Raw genomic sequence first — 25452 nt, 5'->3', positions numbered from 1 at the left:
GAGCTGCTTTAGGCACGTACTCCTCTCCTTACGGCTCCTCAGGTGAAGTCTTTTACAGATCCTGCAACGATTTGTTTGGTGCGACTCTCCCAGACACTTCAAGCAAGAGTCGTGCAGGTCCCTTTCAACACAGACTTGTGGCAGGATCCGCAGGGCTTGAAGCCTTGAGCCCGAGGCATACTCCAGGGCCCTAGGTAGGCGAGTCCCAGAAACGGGGAAACCCTTTACCATTACTTAACACTTATCTATAACTATATAACTACAACAACAGCCTAACTCTAACTTTCTAACTATTTATAGGAACTGCTAAGAACAATGAGGAAAGCTTGCAGAAGCAAGAAGACCAAAGCTCCAATGACTGTCATGGGCAGTAAGAAGGAATTGGAGAGGTGGTGGGTCAGTGGGCCCCTAAATACAACGCCATGGAAGTGCCACTCCAGAGGGTACCTACACCGACCCGACGTGTACTGTTGTGGGAAAAACCTTCCGATAACTGTGCACGTGGCACACGCACACCTGCTTGGAATCGACATGAGCAAGCACTCAAAAAAGAAACTTTGGTTATTAAACAGTAACAAAGCAGTTTCTACAAAAACAAACCTAACACACAGAATACCCTTCAGTCTGAACTATTAGACTAAAGATAATTAGCAGCGCACATAGGAGAGTATGACTTCCAACAGTTAAAGAGTAGGTGAAATGAATGACCCTACAAGAAAACAGAGGAAAAAAAGTGGGGAGGAAAAAAAAAAAGAGAGAGAACAGAAAATCTAAATGGAGCAGTTTAACCCCAACCTAGGGTGACCAGATGTCCTGGTTTTATGGGGACAGTCATGCTATTCAGGGCTTTTTCTTATATATGCGCCTATTACCCTCAATCCCCTGTCCTGATTTTTCACACTTGCTCTCTGGTCACCCTATCCCAACCTGAGGACTAGCAATTATTTCTCAGCAATAGAAAACGTACATGAACTACTCACCAACATGAATAGGGGCTGGGAACAATCCATGTTCATGCTCTCCAGGAGTGTACTCCAGCTTCTCTTTCTTTAATTGGATCAGGCGGCTCTTTGGGCTGAGGATGAGAGGGAGAAAGAAGCAGAGAAAGCCAGAGTGAGGAAGAGATTTATCACTTGTCAAAACAACATTTTCTGTGCTAAAGAAGATATTAATCCTCTAGTCTATCAGACACCTGATGACAGTAATGGTCTGTACCACTTTTCCAGACCCACCACTCTTGAAAAATCAGGCCTTTTCCTGGATTCAGGGCTTCTGAAGGTCAAGCCACTTGTATTTCAGTGTATAAATATGAATTTAGGTATCTTTAGGAATACTATTTTGAAAACTGTGACCTGGGCTCATATAGTTTATTTTCCCATGTCATATTTACATGGACTAAAGAAAATATGAACTCCAAAAGCGAAAAATCAACTTTCCAAAATTTTTGCCAAGTAGACCTACCTCACCTGTTTCAAGACTAATGGTCAAAATTCTTTTTAATTGTATAATTACTTTGTGGACAACACTTAAAGGGAAAACATCAATGTGAAAATCACATTTCCATCCGAATATTTGTACCTACTGTTGTTATAAGTAATGTCAAATATTACGAGAACAAAAAAGATAAGATTAAATAATACTGTACTCTTTTTTTCAGTTGCTTACTTAAGTACATATGACAGCATTTTGTGCATAGTCAGTTTCACTGTTTTACTGACTGCACATGCCCTCCTCCAAACCCTTCAAGAGGTTGTTTGCCAGTAAAACAGCAGTGGGCTGAAACTAAACAGGTAGCAACCAGCAGAAAGGTGTGTGCACAGAAGAAAAGGGGAAGGAAAGAAGTGGTCTGTGCATGTTTTGTATTGTAGCTCTGAGGCATGCTCAACAGCCTCTTCTAAACATAAGCAGGGGACAGAAAAATTCTAACTTTTATTTAAAGAAAATTTTTAATCAACCTATCAGGGCAAATTATTGAAAGGTTACTCAGTCAGAAAATGGAATGTTGTTAGTCAACTAAACAAAACAACTTGACATTGTCCCTTTGAACCCTGCTATCAAAAGCAAACCAAAAATTTCTGAGGGCTAGAAAGAGGAATTATGGATGGAGAGAACCAGTGGCATTACTTCTCCTTCAAGCCTTTCTGTCAATATCCTCTCTTACCTAACAGTAGGTGCATTTATTTAGCAAGTGTATTCGCTTATTTAGTTATCAATTAGTATTTGTATTACAATAGCACCCATATGCCCCAACTTGGATGTGGGACCCAGTATGCTAGGCGCTGTACATACACACAATAAGAGACACTCCCTACGCTGAAGAAGTTATAGTTTAAGGCTCTGATCTTTCTAAGAATTCGATACTTAACTTTATTCATGCAAGTAACAGTCAGATTTTAAGGTCAGAAAAGATCATTATGATCATCTAATTTGACCTCTTGCATAACGAAAGCCATAGAATGTAACCCAGTGAATTCCTGCACCTAGTCCAACAACTTGTGATTGAATTAGAGCATCTCTTTTAGAAAAATATCCAATCTTGACTTGAAGACTTCAAGTAATGGAGAATTTACCATACACCTTGGTAATCTGTGCCAGTGGTTGAGTATCCTCAATTGCTAAAGGTCAATGGCACTATTCAAATACATAAAGTTAAGCATGTATATGAGTTTTTGTGAGATTGGGACCTAAATATATAAGAAAAACAAAGGGTGGGGAAAAGTAGTTATTAACAACTCAATTCTACACGAGGAAATGAGACACAGAGAGACTGAATGACTTTGTCAAGGTCACGCAGGTAGTCTATGGCAGAGCAGGGAAGTGAACCTAGAGTCCCAGAGCAGTGCCTTACACACAGAACCATTCTTCCCCTCTTCTATATTATTATTGTACTTTGCTCTTACTGCCTTTCATCCAATCACTTTATTACCTAAGAAAAAAGTAGGATGATCCCCATCCTATATATGAGGAAATTGAGACACAGGTAGATTAAGCAATGTGCACAATATCATACAGTGAATCAGTGACAGATCCAGGAATGGAACTAGACTCATCACTCCCAGTCCATTGTTCTACCTACTAGATACACTTACAAATTGTTATTTAATTCCAAGTATATCCAACTGTGCCTCAAAATCATTTAAACTCATTTATGCATTTGCTTCTACATCGTCATTTTTTGACAGGGTTACTGGCCTAATGGATAAGGGGAAAGCAGTATATGGAATATATGTTGATTTTAGTAAGGCTTTTGACACAGTCCCATGTGACATTCTCAAAAGCAAACTAGTGAAATGTGGCCTGGTGAAATTACTATAAAGTGGTGCACAACTGGTTGAAAGACTATAGTCAAAATGTAGTTATCAATGGTTTGCTGCCAGACTGCAACAATGTATGTAGTGGAGCCCCACAGGTCAGTCCTGGGTCTGGTACTATTAAATATTTTAATTAATTACATGGATAATGGAGTAGAGAGTATGCTTATCAAATGTGCAGATGACACCACACTGGGATGGGTTGCAAGCACTTTGGAGGACAGGATTTAGAATTCAAAACTACTCTGACAATTGGAGGATTGGTTTGAAATCCCAGAAACTAGGTGGAAGGAGGATAATCAATGGGACACAGTAATATCAGGTTACAAAATATATCAGGAGAACAGAATAGGTCATACTGGTGAGGGAGTGGCACTATATGTGAAAGAAAGCATAGAGTCAAATGAAATAAAAGTCTTAAATGAACAAAGCTGTGCCATAGAATCTCTATGGACAGTAATTTCGTGGTTGAATAAGAATAATATAGCAGTAGGGATATACTACTGACCGACTAACCAGGCTGGTGATAGTGACTATGAAATGCTCAGGGAGATTAGAGAGGCTATAAAAATAAAAAAAACTCAACAATAATGGGAGATTTCAACCTTCCCTATTTTGACTGGGTACATGTCACCTCAGGACGGGATGCAGAGATAAAGTTTCTTGACACCTTAAATGACTGCTTCTTGGAGCAGCTAGTCCTGAAATCCACAAGAGGAGAGGCAATTCTTGATTTAGTTCTAAGTGGAGCACAGGATCTGGTCCAAGAGGTGAATATAGCTGAACCGCTTGGTAATAGTGACCATAACATAATAAAATTTAACATCCCTGTGGGGAGAGGGGAACATCAAAGCAGCCCACCACAGTAGCATTTAATTTCAGAAAGAGGAACTACATAAAAATGAGTAAGTTATAGTTAAACAAAAATTAAAAGTTACAGTGCCAAAAGTGAAATCCCTGAAAGCTGCATGGAAACTTTTTAAAGACACCATGATAGAGGCTCAATTTAAATGTATACCTCAAATTAAAAAACATAGTAAGAAACCAAAAATGTGCCACCATGGTTAAACAACAAAGTAAAAGAAGCAGTTAGAGGCAAAAAGGCATCTTTTAAAAAGTGGAAGTTAAAGCTTAGTGAGGAAAAAACAAAGGAGTAGAAACTCTGGAAAGTGAAGTGTAAAAATATAATTAGGAAGGCCGAAAAAGAATTTGAAGAACAGCTAACCAAAGACTGAAAAAGTAACAACAACAAAAATTTTAAGTGCGTCAGAAGCAGGAAGACTGTTAATCAACCAGAAGGGCCACTGGATGATGGAGATGCTAAAGTAGCATTCAAGGAAGATTAAGGCTGTTGCGGAGAAACTAAATGAATTCTTTGCATCAGTCTTCACAGCTGAGAATGTGAGGGAGATTCCCAAACCTGAGCCATTCTTTTTAGGTGACAAATCTGAGGAACTGTCCCAGAGTGAGGTAGTATTAGAGGAAGTTTTGGAACAAATTGATCAATTAAACAGTAATAAGTCACCAGGACCAGATGGTATCCACCCAAGAGTTCTGAAGGAACTCAAATGTGAAATTGCAGAACTACTAACTGTGGTATGTAACCTATCATTTAAATCAGCTTCTGTACCAGATGACTGGAGGATAGCTAATGTGACGCCAATTTTTTAAAAAGGCTCCAGAGGTGATCCAGCAATTACAGGTCGGGAAGCCTAACTTCAGCATTAGGCAAACTGGTTGAAACTATAGTAAAAAAAAGATGGTTACTCGCATAGTAACTGTTGTTCTTCGAGATGTGTTGCTCATGTTCATTCCATTGTAGGTGTGTGCATGCCGCTGTGCCCAGTTACTGGAATTTTTTTTCCCCTTAGCAGTATCCGTAGGGTTGGCTTTGGGGCCCCCTGGAATCCTGTGCACATGCTGCAGTACATAAGGCGTCGCTGGACCTATGTCCACTCAGTTCCTTCTTGCCGTTAACTCCGACAGCGGGGACGGGGGTCAGGTTATGGAATGGACATGAGCAACACATATCGAAGAACAACAGTTACAAGGTAACTGTCTTTTTTTCTTTGAGTGCTTGCTCATGTCGATTCCATTGTAGGTGACTCACAAGCAGTAGCTTGGAGGCAAGTTCACAGATGAGCTGTCTGCAGCACCACTCTGCTGAAGCTGACATCGTCCCTTGCCTGCTGAATGATGGTGTAGTGGGACATAAAGGTGTGCACCGACAACCATGTAGCGGCTTTGCTTATGTCCTGAACAGGCACTTGCGCCAGGAACGCTGCAGAAGAGGCCTACGCTTCGATCGAGTGGGCTGTGACACTTCTCAGAGGAGGAATATTCTCCTGCTTGTAACAGAACCTAATGCAGGACATTATCCAAGAGGAGATCCGCTGGGAAAAGACAGGTAAAGTCCTTCATTCTGTTGGCTACTGCCACAAACAGCTGTGTGGACTTACAGAATGATTTTGCCCTCTCGATGTAGAATGCCAGGGCTCTTCACACATCCAGCATGTGCCATCTCCGTTCCTCCTCTGAAGTATGCGACTTTGGGAAGAATACCAGCAGGAAAACGTCCTGATTGGAATGGAATTGTAACACCACTTTGGGCAAAAAGGCCCACAAATGCCTCAGCAGGATCTTGTCCTTATAAAAAACCATGTAAGGCAGCTCTGAGGTAAACACTCTAATTTCAGATACCCTCCTAGCCGAGGTGATGGCAATTAGGAAGGCTACCTTCCATGACAGTAGCAAGAGGAAACAGGTAGCCAAAGGTTCAAACAGTGCCCCCGTGAGCCTGGAGAAGACTAAGTTCAAATCCCAGGGGGGTAACGGATCACTAACCTGGGGCAAAGTCTCTCTATATCCTTCAGGAACCTAGCCGCCTTGGTGTGAGAAAACGTACCTCCCTTGAATCGGTGGATGGAAGGCTGAAATAGCGGCTAAATGTACCTTCAACAAGGTAGTGGCCAGGCCTTGAAGTTTAAGGTGCAGCAGGTAATCCAACATCGTCTGGTTTGATGCCTGGTGGAGCACGACTGCCTGGGCTGCAGTCCAGCATGTGAACCTTTTCCACTTGACTAAATATGATGCCCTGGTGGAAGGTTTCCTGCTGCCCATTAGTATTGCCTGCACCTGAGACGAGCAAGCCTGTTTCTCTGGGCTCAGCCACTCAGCCTCCATGTCGTTAAATACAGGGACTTCATGTCTGGGTGCAGGAGTTGTCCTCGGTCCTGGGAAAGTAGGTTGTGCCAACATGGGTGTGTGTGTGTCTGTCTGAACACATGAGTGCCTGGGCCACATGAGTGCTATGAGGATGACTTTTGCCTTGTCTCTTTTGATTTTAACAGGACCCTGTGAATCAGCGGAATGGGAGGGAAGGAATACAGCCTCCACGACCACGAAAGTAGGAAGGCATCTGACAGCGCTCCCTCATCGAGCCCACAAATGCAGCAAACCTGGCGGCACTTCTTGTTGAGAGATCCACTTGGGGAAACCCCCACTTCTGGAAGATCATATTGGTTACCAACAGTTGGAGAGACCATTTGTGGCAAGGTAAGAAGGTCCTGCTGAGGCGGTCTGATATGGCGTTCTTGATACTGGGGAGGTGTGAAACCACAAGATGAATATAGTGACCTATCACTAGATTCCAGACTCACCGCCTCCTGACACAGGTCCGGGCAGTGGGCTCCGCCCTGTCTGTTGATATAATACATTCATAGAATCAGAGTTGGAAGAAACCTCAGGAGGTCATCTAGTCCAACCCTCTGCTCAAAGCAGGACTAACCTCAGCTAAATAATCCCAGCGAGGGTTTTGTCAAGCCTCAGCTTAAAAACCTGTAAAGATGGAGATTCCACCACCTCCCTAGGTAACCCATTCCAGTGCTTCACCACCCTCCTAGTGAAAATAGTTTTCCTAATGTCCAACCTAGACCTCCAACACTGCAACCTGAGACCGTTGCTCCTTGTTCTGTCATCTGCCACCACTGAGAACAGCCTAGCTCCATTCTCCCCGGAACCCCCTTTCAGGTAGTTAAAGGCTGCTATCAAATCCCCCCTCGTTCTTCTCTTTTGCAGACTAAACAAACCTAGTTCCCTCAGTCTCTCCTTATAAGTCTTGTGCTCCAGCCCCCTAATCATTTTTGTTGCCCTCCACTGGACTCTCTCCAACTTGTCCACATCCTTTTTGTAGTGGGGGGGGCCCAAAACTGGACACAATACTCCAAATGTGGCCTCACCAATGCCGAATAGAGGGGAATAATCACTTCCTGTGATCTGCTGGCAATGCTCCTATTAATGCAGCCCAATATGCTATTAGCCTTCTTGGCAACCAGGGCACACTGCTGACTCATATCCAGCTTCTTATCCACTGTTACCCCCAGGTCCTTTTCTGCAGAACTGCTGCAGAACATTGAGGCAGTGTTGTCCGCCAGGACCTGGACTACCTTGCCTCTCAAGAAGGGAAAGAACACCCCACATGCCAAGCGGATCACCCTGAGCTCCCTGATATTTATGTGCAATCCAAGGTCCTCCCTCGACTAGATCCTTTGGGTATTGTGACCGGAGCTGATATGCGCTCCCCACCCCAGGGGAGCATCCAATACCAGAGTCACCAAAGGTGCTATATTTGCAAAGGCCATCCCCCCTTCCATCAGTGACCAAGGGTCTAACCACCAACTCAGGGAAGCTAGGACTTGCAGGGGCATGGTGACCACCCTACCCAAGGGGTGCCTGCTTGGGGCATATGCAGAGGTCAGCCATAGCTGCAGCCCCCTTTAGCCTTGGAAATGTGGAAGTAGTGGGAATAGAAACCTCTTCCTCTCATGTCTAATGGAACCTCCTCCACAGCTCCCAGCGAGAGGTGTTCCTGAAGAGGGATGGGGGAGTATGTGGAGGGGGGGGGAAAGAGAACTGCTGGGTATAGCCCACTGCAATGGTACCCAGGAACCAACTATCCGAAGTTATACGGGCTGATGCCGGGACTAAGGGGGTGAGCCGGTTGCAGAATTTTGGAGAAGTAGGATCCTGGTGTAAGTCTGGAAGGCCGTCCTTGGGCGCACCATCAAAACGATTGGCACTGCCCACTAGAGCGCCGGGAAGGGCCCAGTTTGTTGGCCGAGGAGAAAGATGGGGCTGGTCGGCGCCACCGAAAACTTTTATCTCTATCCCTCCTTCTGTAGGTCCCGAAGTGTTCGGCCAAGTACTTAGATTGCTGCTGCTGAGGGCGGAATTGCTTCCTCAAGGTCTGTGGCGTGTAAAGGCCTAACGAGTGCAAAGTGGCCACTGAGTCCTTCAACCCATGGAGTTTGGTGTCGGTTTGTTCAGAGAAGAGTGCACTTCCCTTGAATGGCAAGTCCTGGATGGAGTGTTGCATCTCCCTGGGACAGACCAGATGACTGCAACCACGAGCACTGGCACGTAGAGATTGCAGACGCTATCGATCTTGCAGCCGAGTCACCTGCATCGATACTGCTTGCAAGGCATCCTTGGCCACTGTCTTACCCTCCTCCAGGATGGTGGCAAAGTCCGGTGCCTGTTCTTGGGGCAGAGCGCCTCCCCAAAATGCTTAAGGGAGTCCCAGAGGTTATAATTTACCTTCCTAGAAGCGCCTGCTGGTTAGCGATCCAGAATTGCAGGCTCACCATAGAATAATTTTTTCTCCCAAACAAATCCAATTTTTATTGTCTTTGTTTTTGGGGGTCGTGCTGGGTTGTCCCTATCTGTCCCGCTCATTGTCAGCTGCCACCTACCAAGGAACCAGGGGAAGGGTGTGTGAATAATATTCAAACCGCTTCATGGGGACGTAATACTTTTTCTCCGCCTCTTTTTGAGGTCGGTAGCAAGGAAGATGGCATTTACTGCAAGACTTTAACCACCTTGAGAACCCCCTTTGTGGACTGGCAGGGCAATCCAGGCTAGCATTGCAGCCGCCGGCACATCGAAGAGGTTGGTTGTTTGATGTTTCCTGGAGTTCCTCCGCTTCTAACCCCAAGTTTGAGGCAACCCTCTTGAGGAGCTCCTGGTGGGCACGGAAGTCATCCAAGGGAGCTGATGGCCCTGTCGTGATTGCCTCGTCTGGGGAGGAGGAAGACGACTGACCCGGTGCAGGTGGTGGTAGCATCTCCCCTGGCTGCTGGGTGACCGCTGTAGATGTTCCTTCCAGAGGTCCACCTCCGCCTCCAAAGCGGGGTTGTGACTCTCGACTGGGGGTGCCGGGGCTGTGGATTGTTTCCTTGATGACCGAAGGGAATAGGGCCCCATGGCCATAGGGAACCCCCAGGGATTCCAGAATGGCCATTGAGTCAGACACTATCCTTGCGGCCAGCCTGGAGCAGCCAGACAAGGACTCTGCTCCTGACTCCCAGGTCAATGGAGCTGATTAGGGTGGGTTGCTGAGGATTTATCCTCCCTCGAGGAACAGGATTCGCTCTCTGGAGACCAATGACGGCCCAAGCCTGACTCCTTTCCTTCAGGACAGTGCTGTGGAGAGCAGGAGCTGTATCTGGTCTCCTGAGATTGCCGCTTTGGAGACGGGGAGTGAGATACCGGCTACCAGTGGTATTGTTCTCTAGACTGGTGCCGTGCCGGAGAGGCCCTTCGATGGGAGGAGGAGCAGGAACATTGCCATGCTGCAGGTGAGTATCTTGGTGCCAAGTATTGATGATAGCGCCGATCATCCCTGGGCAAGCGTCTGGATGCCGGCCACCGGGTTCTGCATTGTGAACACACGGGCGAACTCAGTGCCGGGGATAGCGATCAGTGCTGACTCCCCAATGGTTTGCGTCTGCTAGAACTTGATTGGGGCCAGTGACAGAGATCAGTGCAGAGTCGACATGGCTGAATGTCTCTGATATCAGCATTCTGCCTCCGGCGATTTTCCCAGTGACGGGGAATGCACCCTCAGGGATTGGTGCCTGGAGGGAGACCGTCTCCTTGTTGACTTGGCTTGTGGAGAGACTTGCTGGAGCTCCGGAGAGTGGTGCAACCATTGGGGGGGCGGGGGGGGAGTCCCACTAGGGGGTTTCCCCTTCAACACCGATGCCTTCCCTTTCACTAGCTCCATCCAGGGCATAGGCATCAGAGGCAAGGGCAGGGCCATCAAGTCTCTTGTCGCTTGAAATGCCTGTAGCGTCGATGGCACCACAAGCTGTGGAGGCCCTCTTCCACTCCCTGGAGTTGGAGGAGGCTCCTTCAGAGGGCTTAGGATTCTAGGAAGCAAGCCCTGCTCCTGTAGAGTCTGCTGGGCCTGCTGGACCTGTGATGGTTCTGCGCTCAACCCTGCACCCTTGGTCTTCTTAGACATGGGGGAGTGACCCCTCTCCGAGCATTGTTTCTTTTGCTTCTTGTTTGATGATGAAGCAGAAGATTGGTGCCATGGAGGTTCCGGTGCTGGAGGGTGCTCTGCACCAACGTGGTGCTTGACACCAAGAGGGAGCAGGATGGCTCCAAGACTGGTCTTAATGCAGCCTCCATCAGTAAGGCCTTCAGACGGAATTCCTGCTTCCTCTGAGTCCTTGGTCTGAATGCCTTACAGATCCAGCATTTCTCCTTCCTGTGCGACTCACCCAGACACTTCAGGCAACTGTTGTGGGGGTTGCTAAGCTGGAAGGGCTTGCCACAAGACTTACAGGGCTTAAAGCCTGGGGATCGGGGCATGGCCCGCTGCTGGGCAGAGGTCCCTAAGGGGACTAAACCTTAACTACTAAGCTATTTACAACTATTCACTAACGAAACACACTAACTACTCAGTTAACAACTACTTGAGAAAACACTTAACACTAAACACTAAGAGACACTTGCAGTAGCAAGCAAGATGCAGTTCCAGTACCATCAGTGGCGGAAAGAAGGAAGAAGGAACTACATAACTTCTAACTACATAATTATCTCTATCAATAAAACTTTTGTTGTTGTTTTTCTTTTAAGAAAGAAAAAAAGGGAATAATTGTTCCAACAACTATAATTCTGTAAGGTAAGTACCTATAAAGTAACTATCTGAGAAAAAGCTAACTCTCAGAGTTCCACAGGGGTAGTCGTGTTAGTCTGTTTTTAGCAAAACAGTGAGAGTTCTGTGGCACCTTAAGACTAACAAATTTATTTGGGCATAAGATTTCGTGGGAAGAAACCCACTTCGTCAGATGCATTGTGGGTTTCTGCCCACAAAAGCTTATGCCCAAATAAATTTGTTAGTCTTAAGGTGCCACAGAACTCTCACTGTTTTGCTAACTGTTAGAGAACAGGCAAACAACAGACTCCATCTCAGGCAAAGATGATTGAGAAGGCGCTCAGGGCAGTCTGCCGGCGCAGCCGCATATAGCTTTGGTGCAGAGCACAAGGATGTGTGGTGCACATGCGTGGGCCGAATGGGCGCTACTAACTAAAAATCTTTTATCAAAGGCACAGGTGCACTGGAAGTAGAATACTCACAAGGACACTATTCTCAAGAGGATAAAACAGAACTTGCATCCTTTTCAAATTGTACTGTGCTGAATTAGTAAAATGTAAGTCCCGGAGAAGAGCTTTTGTCAAATTTTAATATCGAGTTATGGAGAAATGGAGACTGACTTAGAAAAGGGAAAACATAAAACTAGTAAGCATAATACCCTTAAACCAAAAAGGGAGCAAAAATGAAAGGACAAAATTGTTAAGTTGAAAAGTAGAAGAGGTATTTCAAGCCAAACAGGCATCCTTTAACAAATAAAAAAACTAGTCCAAAGGTTGCCAATAAAAAGGAATATGAACTCTGGTTGGTAAATGTAAGAAGAAAACGTAAGAAGAAAATTATGAGGGCTAAGAGGGAATTTGAAAAGCAATTAGCCAAAGACACAAAATCAAATAATGAAAAATTCTTTATCAGAAGCAGGACGCCTGCAAGAGAAAAAGTGAGCCCACCAAACTATTAGGGAGTAAAGACAGCAATTAAGGAGGGTCAGGGCACTGCAGAGAAGCTGCAGGCACCTACTGCAGACCTCCTTTTTCAAGTAAAGATGAGGCACTGTCACAGACTAAAGTCAAAAGAGGAGTTGTTGGAACAAACTGATAAACCACACAGGCCACAAATATTCATCCAAAAGCTCTGAAGGAACATAAGATAGGTCTGAGTTGCTAACAAAAATATGTATTTTTTCATTCAAATAGCTGCTGTGCCAGACGAATGGAGGTTAGAAAATATACTCTGTAGCTATAAAAAAAAAAAAAGCACTAGGAGTGATCCTGAGAATCACAAACCAGTAAGTTTTACCTCAAGTATCAGATAAACAGAGCAAATGGACAATTAAAGACAGAATTATAAAACACTACATGAAAAATAATAGGATAGGGACAAACCAGCATGGCTTATATAAAGAAAAATACGTCTCTCCAATATAATAGCATTCTCTAAGTGTGTCAACAAAATAATAGATAAAGGAGGACTGAATGACAATTTATTTGGACTTTTAAAAAGTCTTCAAACAAAGACCCACTCAAAAGACTATTATGGAAGCTAAGCAGGCATAGGGTCAGAGAGTAGAAATTGGCTAAGAATCAGAAAACAAAAAGAATAGGAATAAATGATGAATGTTCATCTTGGCAAAAGTTAAAGTGGGGTGCCCCAAAGTTCCAGACTAGAACCTGTGTTTTTAAAATCTGTATAATAAGATTCCAGGATTGGTACTCTCTCTGCGTCACTCTGAAGCCTATAATGTCTGTTGAATCAGTGTGAAGTGATGGAAACAGCTACAAGGATGGTTGAAGGCTCTTTTTATTTAGATTTATCATCATGTTCAAACATCACTGGGATTTGTATTCTGTTGCCATTGAATTATTAATTTCTCAGCCATTTTGTCTTTACAATCGACACCCTGTGACAGCACAGACTTTCAGCTAGAATAAGGCACATAGCTATGCCATGCCAAGAGTCCGAGACACTGTGGTATCAGAGGTAACTCAACCAATTACCACCCTTACCCTATAGCTAATTTGCATGCAACAATTTAATTGGTTGTCAGAGAGAGATATCACAGATGGTGGATTTCATGGCCCAACTACCACAGTGCCTTAAAACTACCAACACAATAACACAACCAGCATGCACAACCCCAAATACATATATCCCCTCACCACAGCAAATCCTCCTCATTCTCCACCTGCACCAATCAGCATAAATCTCCGAGCACAACCAATTAAATTGTTGCATGCAAATCAGCTTACTGTACAAATTATATCCGTGTGACAAAATGGGTTTTAAGCTACTAATATATTTACTAATGACCTAGAAAAAGACACTGAACAGTGAGATGGCAATGTTTGCAAATCTCACAAGATTATTTAGGAGAGTCAAAACTGGAGAAGACTGTGATAAACTCCAGAGGGAACAAACGATGGATGGTGATCAGCCAGTAATGGCAGATGAAACTCCATGTTGACAAATTTAATAATTTACATTAGAAGCAATAATTTGAACTATTCATGCACCTTACTCTCAAAATTAATTGTAATAACTTTGGATAAACAACTGAGCACCAGTGTGTATAGATCAGTGAAAGCTTCTGTTTAAAGTGCAGTGTTGGTCAATAAGGCAAACAAAATGCTAGTTTGCAATAGAAAAATAATGCTGAAAACATAGTAATGCAGTTATATAAATAGATGGCATGCCCTGATCTGTAGTATTGTGTTCAGTTATGGTGACCTGTTTCTCAAAAAGATGCAGCAGAAATTAAAGGGGTACAAGAGACAGAAGGCCAAAATTATTAAAGTCCTAAAAAGACTTCTATATGAGAAGCCACTGCAAAGATTATAGTTGTTTAGTTCAGAAAGAAGATGAATAAAAGTGGAAATGATAATAGCATATGAAACAATGAACAACATGAGAAAAATAAATTGCAAGGCCCATATTACCATCTTGTAATATAAGAACAAGGCGATATCCAAGGAAAATGAAAGGGAATAAATTTAAAACAAGAACAAGGAAATACTTTTTTACAGAGAAAACAATTAGCTCTTGAAACTCATTGCCACAAAATCCCATTGAGGCTAAGGGTTTAATAGATTTAAAAAAAAAATTAGATTAGACATTTATATGACAAGTGAGACTCCTTTCAATATTATATATGATAAAACATATATACAGAATATAAATCTTCCGGCTTCAGGGCATAAACCAATCACCAACTGAAGGAGATAGTAAGAAACTTCTCCTAAGGGCAGATTATTCTATAATGTCGATTCTAGCCCTGTAAAATTAACAGGAAGCAGAGATGCATCTTTGGTAAAATACAAAGTTCCTTCACTTTACAAGCCAGTCACACTAATGATGACTGTGTTATCATGAAGCATTTGGTACTCCCCACTAAATCTTGTTTGGCAGTTCAAATATTACACACAAATGGAGGATACACTAAGGAAATAATCCATTTTTATGTATATAAAAACATGTGCACGTTTCCCTACAGAGTTTTGAAAGGGTTAATATTAGGTGCTAATATTACTGACTTAGAAAGGGTGTAAGATCTGGATGTATTATCTTGGTAAGGGTGAACTCCTCTAATGAAAAGGAAAGCTAAACACAAAGCCAAGAATGAGAAACCACAAATAATGGGAGTTAAGACTCAAGTTTTATAAACATAAATACGGTACAAGTGATTTCAAAGGGAAATCTCTCTTAACACCATACATCAGGAGAATGTGTTGCATAAATCAATAGCAACATGCCCACATAGTCACACTGGGAAGATAAAAGACAATGAGTTATGTTGGCTAGGAGTTTGTGGAAGGAAATGAAGGTTTTATTTTTATCGATCTTTATGGGAAGGCATTTCTCTTTCACTTTCCAAAGGCAAGATGATGGCCTCTCACAAACCTAAAAGTAGGTTTCCCTGGCTGCCAACTGGGCTGCTTTCTGTGGAGGTGGTTTTATCAGGGAAGTGTCAGCTTTCATTTTGAACCAAACATGGAAGTTTAGTAAATAGATAAACCTCATTACAAATAGTAAGTGCAGTGGGAATCCGCAGAAGAGAACTGACTGTGTTCTCAGTCACTGATCCAGATGCCTGCTGGAGCCAGTCTCTTGTATGTATTGATGAGGAAAGCATCTAATTATTTCCTTGCCTTACACTTTATGAAGTATTTCTCCCAGTAAGTGTGTAATATTCTAACTCAAAGTGAGCATTACAGACTGGAGACTCTCCCAACAGGCAGCATATGCCACACCTGTTCTCCTTGATAGATATGAGTACTACATTATGACCCAGATAACTTTTCGACAGCCACCATGGAAATTATTCCTCTTGACAGTTACAACAGAACAGCTTTGACTGGAATCTGTGGAAACAGCTTTTTCATAGGTAACTAAGTAAAAATATAATTGGGGTAGATAATGGATGATTCCTCTCTCCATCATTCCTGCCACTATTTGCTCTATTTCTGTGTGGATCAATATAAAATCTTTACCTTGCAGTTACCACTCTTCCAGCAGTGGAATAAATGGGACTCTCTTCAGAAGCCATCAGCAGTAGTCAATAAGACAGAATGGCTGCTGTGGCCTGGCATGAAGAAATTGGTGATCTTCAAAGGTTGAATTTGAGGCCTCTAGAATCCCCTACTCCCAGTCAGATGGAAAGGGTAATGAAACCAGAAATGCTGTCTTATTTTTCCACAACCCCTTTTCTTTATGGTCTTTCACCTGTTATCTTCTCCATTTCTTTTCTTCTCCTTCCTCACTTTCTTCCACTACTATCTTCCCTTACTTTCCAGGGATTAGAACTCTGTAGGCAGCAAAGTGAAACTTAAAGAAACCTGGAGTCATATTCTGTCACACCAGTGAGGATCATGAGTAACTTCACTAAGTCAAAGAGATGAACTATAAAATAGGTGTAAATGACAACAGTCAGACTCCTGATCCCTGAAATGCTATAGACAGTACTTCAGAGATCAGGTCTCCTGTATATTTCATACTACTGGTGAAGATCAGGAAGGGGAAAATCAAAGTAAAAGAAACTTTTAGTGCCCCAGACAGTCCCATTTCAGTCTCTGGTCAAAAGTAAATCAATAACAAACATGATTACTGTGATGCAGTATAAAAACACTAATAAAATTAAAAGGAATCATATAGTTTAAAGATATAAGTGAATCTTAAAATAAAATTCATAGTGCAGTTAAGTTTTCACAGACTTTATTTAGACTTAAAAGGTGTTTAAGGTTTTTTTGTTATGTATAAAATAGCCATGGTGGCAGCACCACAAGAAGATGATCTACTGCTGTGCAGCTGGGGGTATGGCTGGTGGTGAGGGCAGCCCACAGCCATTTATCCATCACAGTGTTCTTTCATCTGTTCCTGGGAAAAGAAAAAGCCCAAGGAGCATGGGGACAAGACACTAAGCCTGAGGACTGCAATTCTGCAAACAACTTAAAGATGAAGTGATGAGAACTCATACTCCCAAGTAGGGAAATCTGCAACTTGCCCTTGTTAAAAATCTTGGCCAAGGAAGATAGCAACGTTTTTCAAGCAGAGGTAGGAAGGCAATCTTATATGCTATATCTATCAGACCTTGACTCAGAACTTCCCCTTGGAGAAAAGCTTTTTATTGTTATTCTGCATGATAACTCTGTTATCCATGTCATGAGCAGAAGAGATCTCCTGGCTATCATATTTATTGCAACTTTTAAGAAACCAGCAGCCACAAAGCAAAAAGCCAGCATACTGTAGCCCGAACAGGTATTCCAATATTTGACTCTTGGCATATGTTAGCCAATATTTACATATTTTCAATACTATCCCCAGAGTAACATTACTCTCAAGGTAGGAAGAACATCTGTTGTATGAATCTAAATTTCCATTAGAAGAGGTATCCCACAGTAAGTATTTTCTCCCAGGAATTAAAACAATTATTAAATGTAATTAGGGAAGAAAGACTGGAGAGACTCTGGACTCCTCCACAAAAGCCACTGTTGGGTGAATAGCAGTAACTGCTCTCCACAATCTTCCTCTGTTCTCCAGGCTGCTGGCTTGCGTAAGCACACACTGAACTTCTTTTTAGCTGTCTTTGTATTTGTTGTATTTTCAGACAGTTTTTAAAGTTTTGGGAGCTTCTGATAAAATATGAAGCAAGTACCCCCTTCTTTGAAAAGGAAGAGGCCTTAGTTTACAAGACTCCAAATGAGGCCAATATGGATAAGATCCTCAAGTCCATGCTTGCTGGACATATCAAATCAGGAGACATCTCCTCAGCAAAAGGTCTTTATAATTTTTCCAGTGGTAGTTGAAGACTGGAGAAAACCCATTTGTACACTAACACCACACCCGCTATCCCAGGCAGTAAACCACACTAGGAAATAGAGAGGAGCTGAGTTACATCTTAGACAACATGCCTTTAATTCTTGGTTCTCTTGCCACGGATCATACTCCACTGATGCCCTGCATTACATGTTTGGGCTTTCTTCAGCCTACTGTAAGAAAACCTCTACTCCTAGTTGAATTGAAAGAGTGGCATCCTACAGAGGCAACATGTATAATTCAAATTCCCTCAGCATAGGCAGCAGAGGCACAGAAATGAATGCAGACCTTATCCCTGCAATGGTAGACTACAGGGGCCATTAGCACTACAAACATTTTCTCTGATATCTTTTAGCTGTTGGCCTAGAACTGATCTAAGAAGAGGCTCCAAACAGAAATGGCAAAGCTCAGTAGAGCTGCAGCTACTGCAATTGTCCTCCCACACTGCAATGTGATAAACCAGTTTTCGAGGTGCCAAAATATCTGCAGCTGGATAATGTACAGAACAAAAGGGAATAAGTGATCAATACCACACTGGGGATCAGTAAGAACGTAGACAGTGGCTTGTAGTACAACGGTTCCCAGCCCGGGGTGCGGGATCCCCCCAGGGTGCACCAAAGATTACAGGGGATCCATGAGGCTTCAGTAATATTGAGGTAATTTAGCTCCCTGAGCACCGCACTGGCTGGAGTGGAGGAGCAGCCTACCCCCCACCCCGAGTTTCGCAGCCACTTTGAGCGCCGTGCCAGCCAGGCGCTCAGCCAGAGCAAAGCAGCAGCTCCCCAGAGGGAGCAGCAGCCCTGAGCTCTCTCAGCCCCAACTTGACCAGATGCCTGGCTGGAGTGGAGCAGCCCCGCACCGGTAAAGCCCTGGAGCAGCCCCGGCCAGCCTGCCAATGCCCACCTCCATTACCCTCAGTCCATGAGAGATGGGAAGAGGCAGGGCCACATGGGGCGGGTGGTGGCAGCTGCACCAAGGAAGGCTTAGCGTCTTACTCAGGTAAGAGTAATTTATTTTATTATTATTAATATAATTTAGTGTTATTATCATAATTATATGTGTTTACAGGGGTTATGTGTGTTCACAGACAGTGAAGTGGTGGTGGAGGGGGAGGGAGGGGGGCCATGTTTTACCTAGTGTTAACTAGTGCGGCTTTTACTCAAAAAGGTTGGGAACCACTGTTTTAGTGGAAACATGGATAAGCACTTAACTGTACCATCACTAGAGGGTGCTATGCCATTATAACAGATGCATTCTTGTTCCCAACCCAGGACATGTTTTTATAGCCAAAAACATTGATATGGGTAAAGTCACATGAAACCTAGAAGAATATGAATTAACAGCTCCTCCTCCCTCAACTACTAGTCCCATGATTTTTAATGAAACACCACTTAGTAGCTACGGGGGGCTTTAATGATAAATGCAGCAACTCCAAATGATAATTCACAACAGCCTAAGGGATGAAAAATAAGATTGGGAAATAATTAAGTGGTTTTTTTATGGATTGTTATCAGATTTTGACTTGCTAAACTGTTATAATAATTTAATTAATACTGGCTTACTGGCTAAGGGTTGAGAATCATTCCTCTCCCATTTATGATTTTAACTTGCAAAAGGGAAGTGTGGAGGAGCAAGTCTCAAGTTTCAGCCAACAAGCAAAGATTTAAAAACAAACAAACCAAAAAAAAAAAAAAAAAAAAAAGAAAAGAGGGCCAACCAATAGAAATGATTAGACAAAGCCCCCTGTCTGGTGATTCATGTCACCCTAATGTCAGACCTCCTTTAATCACTTCTGCTGTGAAAGAGAAATGAGTGAAGCTTAGTCCTGGGATGGAAAAGGTGACATTTATTCAAGCAAATAACCTATAAAAATATTGTGATAAATTGTTCTGTTTGACCCTCTAAAAAAATGGGAGGAACAATACATTGGGAAAATGGGAAATCTATTTAGGACCTGACAGTGGACGTGGTTATGAAGAGATCTTTAGTGTATGAATATCATCTCCGTGGACCATTTCATTTACTATTACATTTAGTCACATCATTCCAAGACAAGGAATAATCTATAAATTTAATAAAGCACAGTGAAAATCTTGTGGTTTTTAAAATAAAAACTATTATACTAGATGCCAGATTGCAAGCCCCTTACTCATACTGATAAGCAGTTACTTACATGGGTAGTTCCACTGAAGCCAATGAAGTAATTTCTATAAGTAACTGCTCACCAATATTAGTAAGGCACTCACTATCTGGCTTTAAATAAAAACAGGAAAGTCAGATGTGCTTAAGAGAGATGGATTTTTTAACTTGGATCATAATCAGGAATCTCTGGTGTGAGTTGTGAAGGGGATATAATCACATTTGTGTGTTGTAGTGATTTTCATAACCCTGATTTTCTTAATTACTTTGTGCATTTTGAGAGTTACATTAGAAGTTTGTTTAAGACAGATAGGGGATTCTTTTTTTAGCTTTCTACTGAACCAAAGAACAACTTTTAAGTTTACAACTCAGCCCTGTAGAAGCTTTTAATATGCAAAATACTAGCAGTAATTTTTTTAAATGGTGGCGTGCAGTCCAAGAGACAATAAATTAGTTACTGACTTCAAGCATCCAGCTAGGATGCATCCTGTAATACGTTCCACTTATCTACATAGGGGTGCTTATATATAGGCCCGTTTCCCAGTCCTTATAAGAGGGAGCCATGCCCTCTGCAGATCTTCTTAAGATGGGGTCTCAAAAGGAAAATTAAATATTTCAGCACACCTGAGAATAACTTCTTCCTGGAGCCAATTCAAAGGGGGCCAACAGTACCGTCTTAGTTCTGGGCTCTCTGTGTCTTAGTTTGCAATGAGTCCTGCCTAGGCTGCTGAATTGGGCCCACTTTGTTAGGTTTACCCAGGAAGTGTGCTGCACTCCCCACAGGGTCATGGATGGAGCAGTTCCCCCTGGAACTTCAAGAGTTGCTCCAGCAGTTTTCTGTTCAGGGTGATCTCTCTCTCCCCAGCTAGCTACAGTTTCCTCCTTTTTAAAGGCCTCCTTTCTACAATACATAATTGACAGGGCCGGAAGGGCAGGGCTAGCCCTGCACATAGGGCCTCTCTGGCACTTTTGTCAGTAGTGTGGGGTCTACACACCCCATCACATCCTGTTTTGAGAGTTTAAAGGATTTGCAAGTAGTAAATAGGCTTTGCGCTGGCCTTCTCTATATTCATGGCCAATTCTGATAAATCTAATAATTCGCTTGAAATTTAAATTTTAAAAGTGACATGTCTGCCCACCACACCTATAATGAGTACTCCCCATTGGCTGGGTTGGCTTCTGGCAGGATCATGAACATTTTATTACAAAGAAAAAAAGATTCTCAGTTCCTCAGCCATAGCAACATGTCTATCTGCTCCAGTAGGAATATTCTACTGCAAACAAAAATGCTCAGACAACTAGACATTTAATGCTTATTTTCAGAAAAGACTCATCTTGAGAAACAGAACTTCCAAAGGACTACTACTGTCAGCTGGGAGAAGAGATGCTTTCTAACAAATAAACAAAAGCTGAATAAAAATGCAACTGCAGTCTCATTTTGGTCAAAACAAGAACCTCACAGCATCTTCCTCACGGTCTTGCTCAAATAACTACATTCTGATATGAAAAGAGATTTAATCAGGAACAGTTACTAAACCATACACCAGCAGGTCTCACTGCAGTCTCTGGAGCATTTGCTAATTGTTTTCGGAGAGTTCAGTGGGTCACATGGTGCCAGCCCTCTTCTTTGTTTTCATCTGCCAAATCCCATTAAAATAAAAATAAAAATACAATACTTTCTTAATATAATCAATTGCTATAGTTGCGGCAGGGATGTTATATGATCACAAAATGGGAGGGGTAGTGGGTCGATCCAATCAGAAATGGGAGGAGAGATGTCCATGAAACAATCTCTCTATTAAATGGTAAGCTACACGGTAAAACCTCTGCATCTTTGCATTAAACATCAAGTACAAAATAAAGGCAGTGAACAGCACTTAACTGTAAAATTAACAGGAAGCAGAAATGCATCTTTGGTAAAACACGAAGTTCCTTCATTTTACAAGCCAATCACACTAATGACGACTTGTTATCATGAATCAATAAAAGGAAGACAACTAATGGCCCTTTTTATGTTGACACTGCTCAGTACCTGAGTATCTCAAGCTCTGCCAGCCCCTTTACTGTCATGATCTTTAAGGCTGTCAAATGAAGCTGTCTTACCTTCTTCAAGGCTGATACTCAGCAACACTTTCAGATTGCTGGAGGTTGTTTTCTGACTGGGGTTACATTTTAAATCTTCACTGGGTCAGATTCTGATAATTATCATGCATGTAATTTTTCACAGGCTTGAATTAAGTTAGTGGTTTTATTTCAGCTGCTTATTAGTAGCAGCTCTTTAAAGTTCTAGTTGAAAGAAGAAAGTTTCCTCTGGAATATCTGACAGCAACGTTTCACTGGTACTACTTACTCTGTTGTTTTGTACACATCAGAGTACAGCCCCGCCTTCTGGTACTTCTTCTTTGGGGGTCTGGGAGCCTTTTTCTCACGCTGGGTAAAAGAAGGCAAATGCTGCTCAGTGTTTTCGGATTCACGAGCTTTCCCAATGGCTTCATGGTGACTAGGTGATTCAATTGGTGTCTCAGAAAAGCTGGAATAAAACAAAGATTAATTTATTGTAACATTATTATTCTACACTGTACAAAAAAGTACAAAGTAGTCTCTGCAACTTGTTAAATGGCCTGATGACTATATCAGGTTAAAACAAATATACTTTGCCAATTTTTGCAATACAGACGGGGTATTTTACAAGTAACAATTAACTCTGTACAAACAAGAAATCAACTTTATTGGAGTGTAAAGCACAAAAGTAACTTAAATATCTGTGTTTGTGTGTGTGTGTGTGTGTGTGTGTGTGTGTGTGTATATATGTCATAAACAGATGTCTAGTAGTCTGTGCCTGTATACACAAGTAGGCACATATGCTCACACCATGTTACTAAATTTCTCCAGCCTGGAGAGAGAAACATTTGAAACTTTAGAACTTATTTCATTTCAAGGTAAGTTTATTGTTGGTTCTGGAAACAGTAAGTTGTTTGTTGACAAACTGATGAAGTTATCCAGCATTCTTCCAGAATTTGAAGATGTTTATTTTTTTCATAGTCCTGAAGACATAGGGCTTGACTTCCTCTCATTTATAACAGTACAAATCAGAAGTGACTCCACGAAGTCAATGGGGCAACCATAGGCGTGTGCACGGGGTGTGCCCAGGCACACCCTAATGCAGGGGTTTCAAACATATGGCCTGTGTACCTTTTTGGATGTGGCACACGGTGCCATCTCGCTGTGTCTGAAGGTGATGCAGGAGGATAGAGTTGCCGCTGAAAGAGTGGCGGGCGTGCGATTTGTCAGTGGACGGCAAGACCGAGCGAGTTGCCGCCGAAAATGAAGGAGCTGCAAGATGGGAACACGCCATGATCTGCTGCCAAAAGTCTTGTCTCGCGACATTTCTTGGAGGAGACTAAGACCTGGCGAGAATTCTGCCGGCGGGTAATTCAAATGTGGCCCGCTGGTGGAACTGAGTTTGACACCCCAGATAAAGATTTCCTGGGTGCACACCCTAATGAAAATTCCCTGGGTGCACACCCTAATGAAATGTGCTGCGCATGCCTATGGGGGCAACCCAGTGTTGGTGAGTGTGACTGTGAGTACGTCTACTTAGCAAATAAAGATATGATAGCTTTAGTATACTTAGCATGGATAACAGTAGCAGTGAAGATGTGGTGGCATGGAATCCAGGCTGGGCCAGTAACTTGAATACATACCCAGACCCCCCACCAAAGCCTACTCCACCACGTCCTCACTAACAATGTTACCTGCGCTAATTAGATTAAAGCTAGAGTGGGCACACTTACACATGTTGCAATCACACCTTCATTTGTGGTATAGACATACCCTGAGAGGGTAATCAGGCCTTAGTTTCTAAATAGGGCTTGATGTAGCCTCTATGAAATGCCCTGATGATGGAATAATATTCAGTTGTTATAAAAATTTGAGTATTAAACATAGGCTATGTCTACACTTCATGCTACTGGTGGCGGCGTGCTGCTATATGCTGCAGTGAAAAGCAGGCTGTGCCCATGCTGCAGTGTGTGGCTACACACATCAGTGAAAGGCTCTGGCAAGAGGGAGGCAGCTGGAGCCTTTGCCCTCTGCCTCCCCACTCTCAGAGCCTTTCCTTGCTGCTGAAGCCTTTCCCTGTGGCGAAGAAAAAGACTCCAGCTGTGAGGAGGCAGCAGGACATTACACTGCTAAAAACACTGCAGTATAGCCATGGTAGGCATTGCGTGGGTGTGTTACAGAGCTTAGAGTATGCACCCCACAGGGTTCACGTGTGTCTTTACTATACTTGCCTAAAGCAGTCCTTCATTGTCTACACCAGAGGTCCCCAACCCTAGCGGGATGCGTAGGAACCTTCAGGGGGGCATGGCAGGGCCTGGAGTAGCCCCCACGGGGGAGAGGAGGACATGCCACTCAGCCCCACTTTGCCCCCATCTTCACTGCCCTGGCTGTAGACCCAGCCTCGGCACCCACCAGTGGTCCTGAGCCCCACTCCTGGCCAGCCCTGGCTCCTGGTTCCAGTACCGGCTCCCGGCCCCAGGCCTGGCTCCCAGTTACTATAGTTCCAGCTCCTACCTGGCCCCAGACTCAGATCGGGCCCTGGCTCCCAGCACCTGACCGCAGTGTTGGCCCAGTTCCCAGCCCTGGCTACCAATTGCAGCTCCTGGGGGGCCCAGATCAGGTGGGGGGGGGGGGCCTGACCCCAAAAGTTTGTGAACCACTGGTCTACACTGCTATTTACATCTGTACTAGAAGAGCATGCAGTGTATGTCATCTACTTGCCACACTCACAAGGAGTGTGCAATATAGACATACTTACAAAAGTCTCATCCACAATTAACCCATCACAGAGTTCTCTATTTTGTTGGGTCTGGTCTGCAACCCATACAATCCAGCCAACTTTAAGCTTTGTTTCTAAAGCTATTGTGAAAACGAATTATTAGCTAATGAATGTTTGAAATGGATGTTTTTTTAAGCAATGCAAAATCTTGCTTCCTTAAGAATCAAATGAGGGGCAACTTGTGATCTATCGTGTTTTATACAAATATTAACAGTAAATACTGCATGGCCAACACATCCTGGACCAGCAAAGGGAACCCATACCTTACTAAAGGATACAGAGAAATACCGGCACTGAGATTTTTCCTCCTGTTGCCAGAGACTAGCTGATGTAGAATTTAGCTTTCCCTTATAAGGAATGAATTAGGTGGAGCTGTTGAAATGCCATGGTTATGATGGGGGTCTATTTTGCACTTAAACTGAGAGTTCAAATTCTTTTTTTGTATGAAATTGACACTGTCTGCCCCTATTTTTCAGTACATAACCTCTGAATAAAACAATTTTCTGAGGATTTTCAAATATATCTGTTAATTTCTGGGTTCTGATCAGTTTAAAATTGGCCTAAAAAAGTTCACATTCCAAAGTTTGGGGTCCTCTAGGTTAAAAAGTAAAAACACATTTTTAACTTTCTACAATGAGAGTCTGAAGTAATGTAATTTGTAGTTTATTAACATAAAATTATTAGCATTATTTGTCATAATTTAATCTTCATGTGCTGTAGTTAGCTGATGGAGATCACGGTTTATGTTACCTACTTCCATTCTCCAACACAGTATTTGGAAGCCTTTTTAAGCAATTTAGGAAAGGAGTACAACTGTCTTATGACATATCCCCTCAGTTATGTTCCCTGCATCTGAAACTGGGTTATTCCCACCTTCCAGCACCCTATTCCTCAGACATAAGTGGGCATGATTT

The 25452-nt window shown here is 43.0% G+C and overlaps 1 protein-coding gene across 4 annotated transcripts in view; it reads right to left on the bottom strand.

Annotated features, from left to right (window-relative positions):
* The window catches only part of ASH1L (ASH1 like histone lysine methyltransferase), a 151513-nt gene that overhangs the window by 46182 nt on the left and 79879 nt on the right, over positions 1–25452 (bottom strand). For all 4 annotated transcript variants that reach the window (XM_067539158.1, XM_067539161.1, XM_067539159.1 and 1 more), the window contains 2 exons: positions 22049–22228; positions 981–1075 (listed from right to left, as the gene is read on the bottom strand). In XM_067539158.1, the coding sequence (XP_067395259.1) occupies positions 981–1075; positions 22049–22228 (275 nt within the window). The remainder of the gene's footprint in view (positions 1–980; positions 1076–22048; positions 22229–25452) is intronic.

The sequence above is a fragment of the Emydura macquarii genome, unplaced genomic scaffold (assembly GCF_026122565.2).
Source record: "Emydura macquarii macquarii isolate MOO-44397 ecotype Brisbane River unplaced genomic scaffold, CSIRO-AGI_Emac_v2 contig_527, whole genome shotgun sequence".
Classification (NCBI taxonomy): Eukaryota; Metazoa; Chordata; order Testudines; family Chelidae; genus Emydura; species Emydura macquarii.
This window is presented reverse-complemented; position numbering and strand designations above follow the sequence as displayed.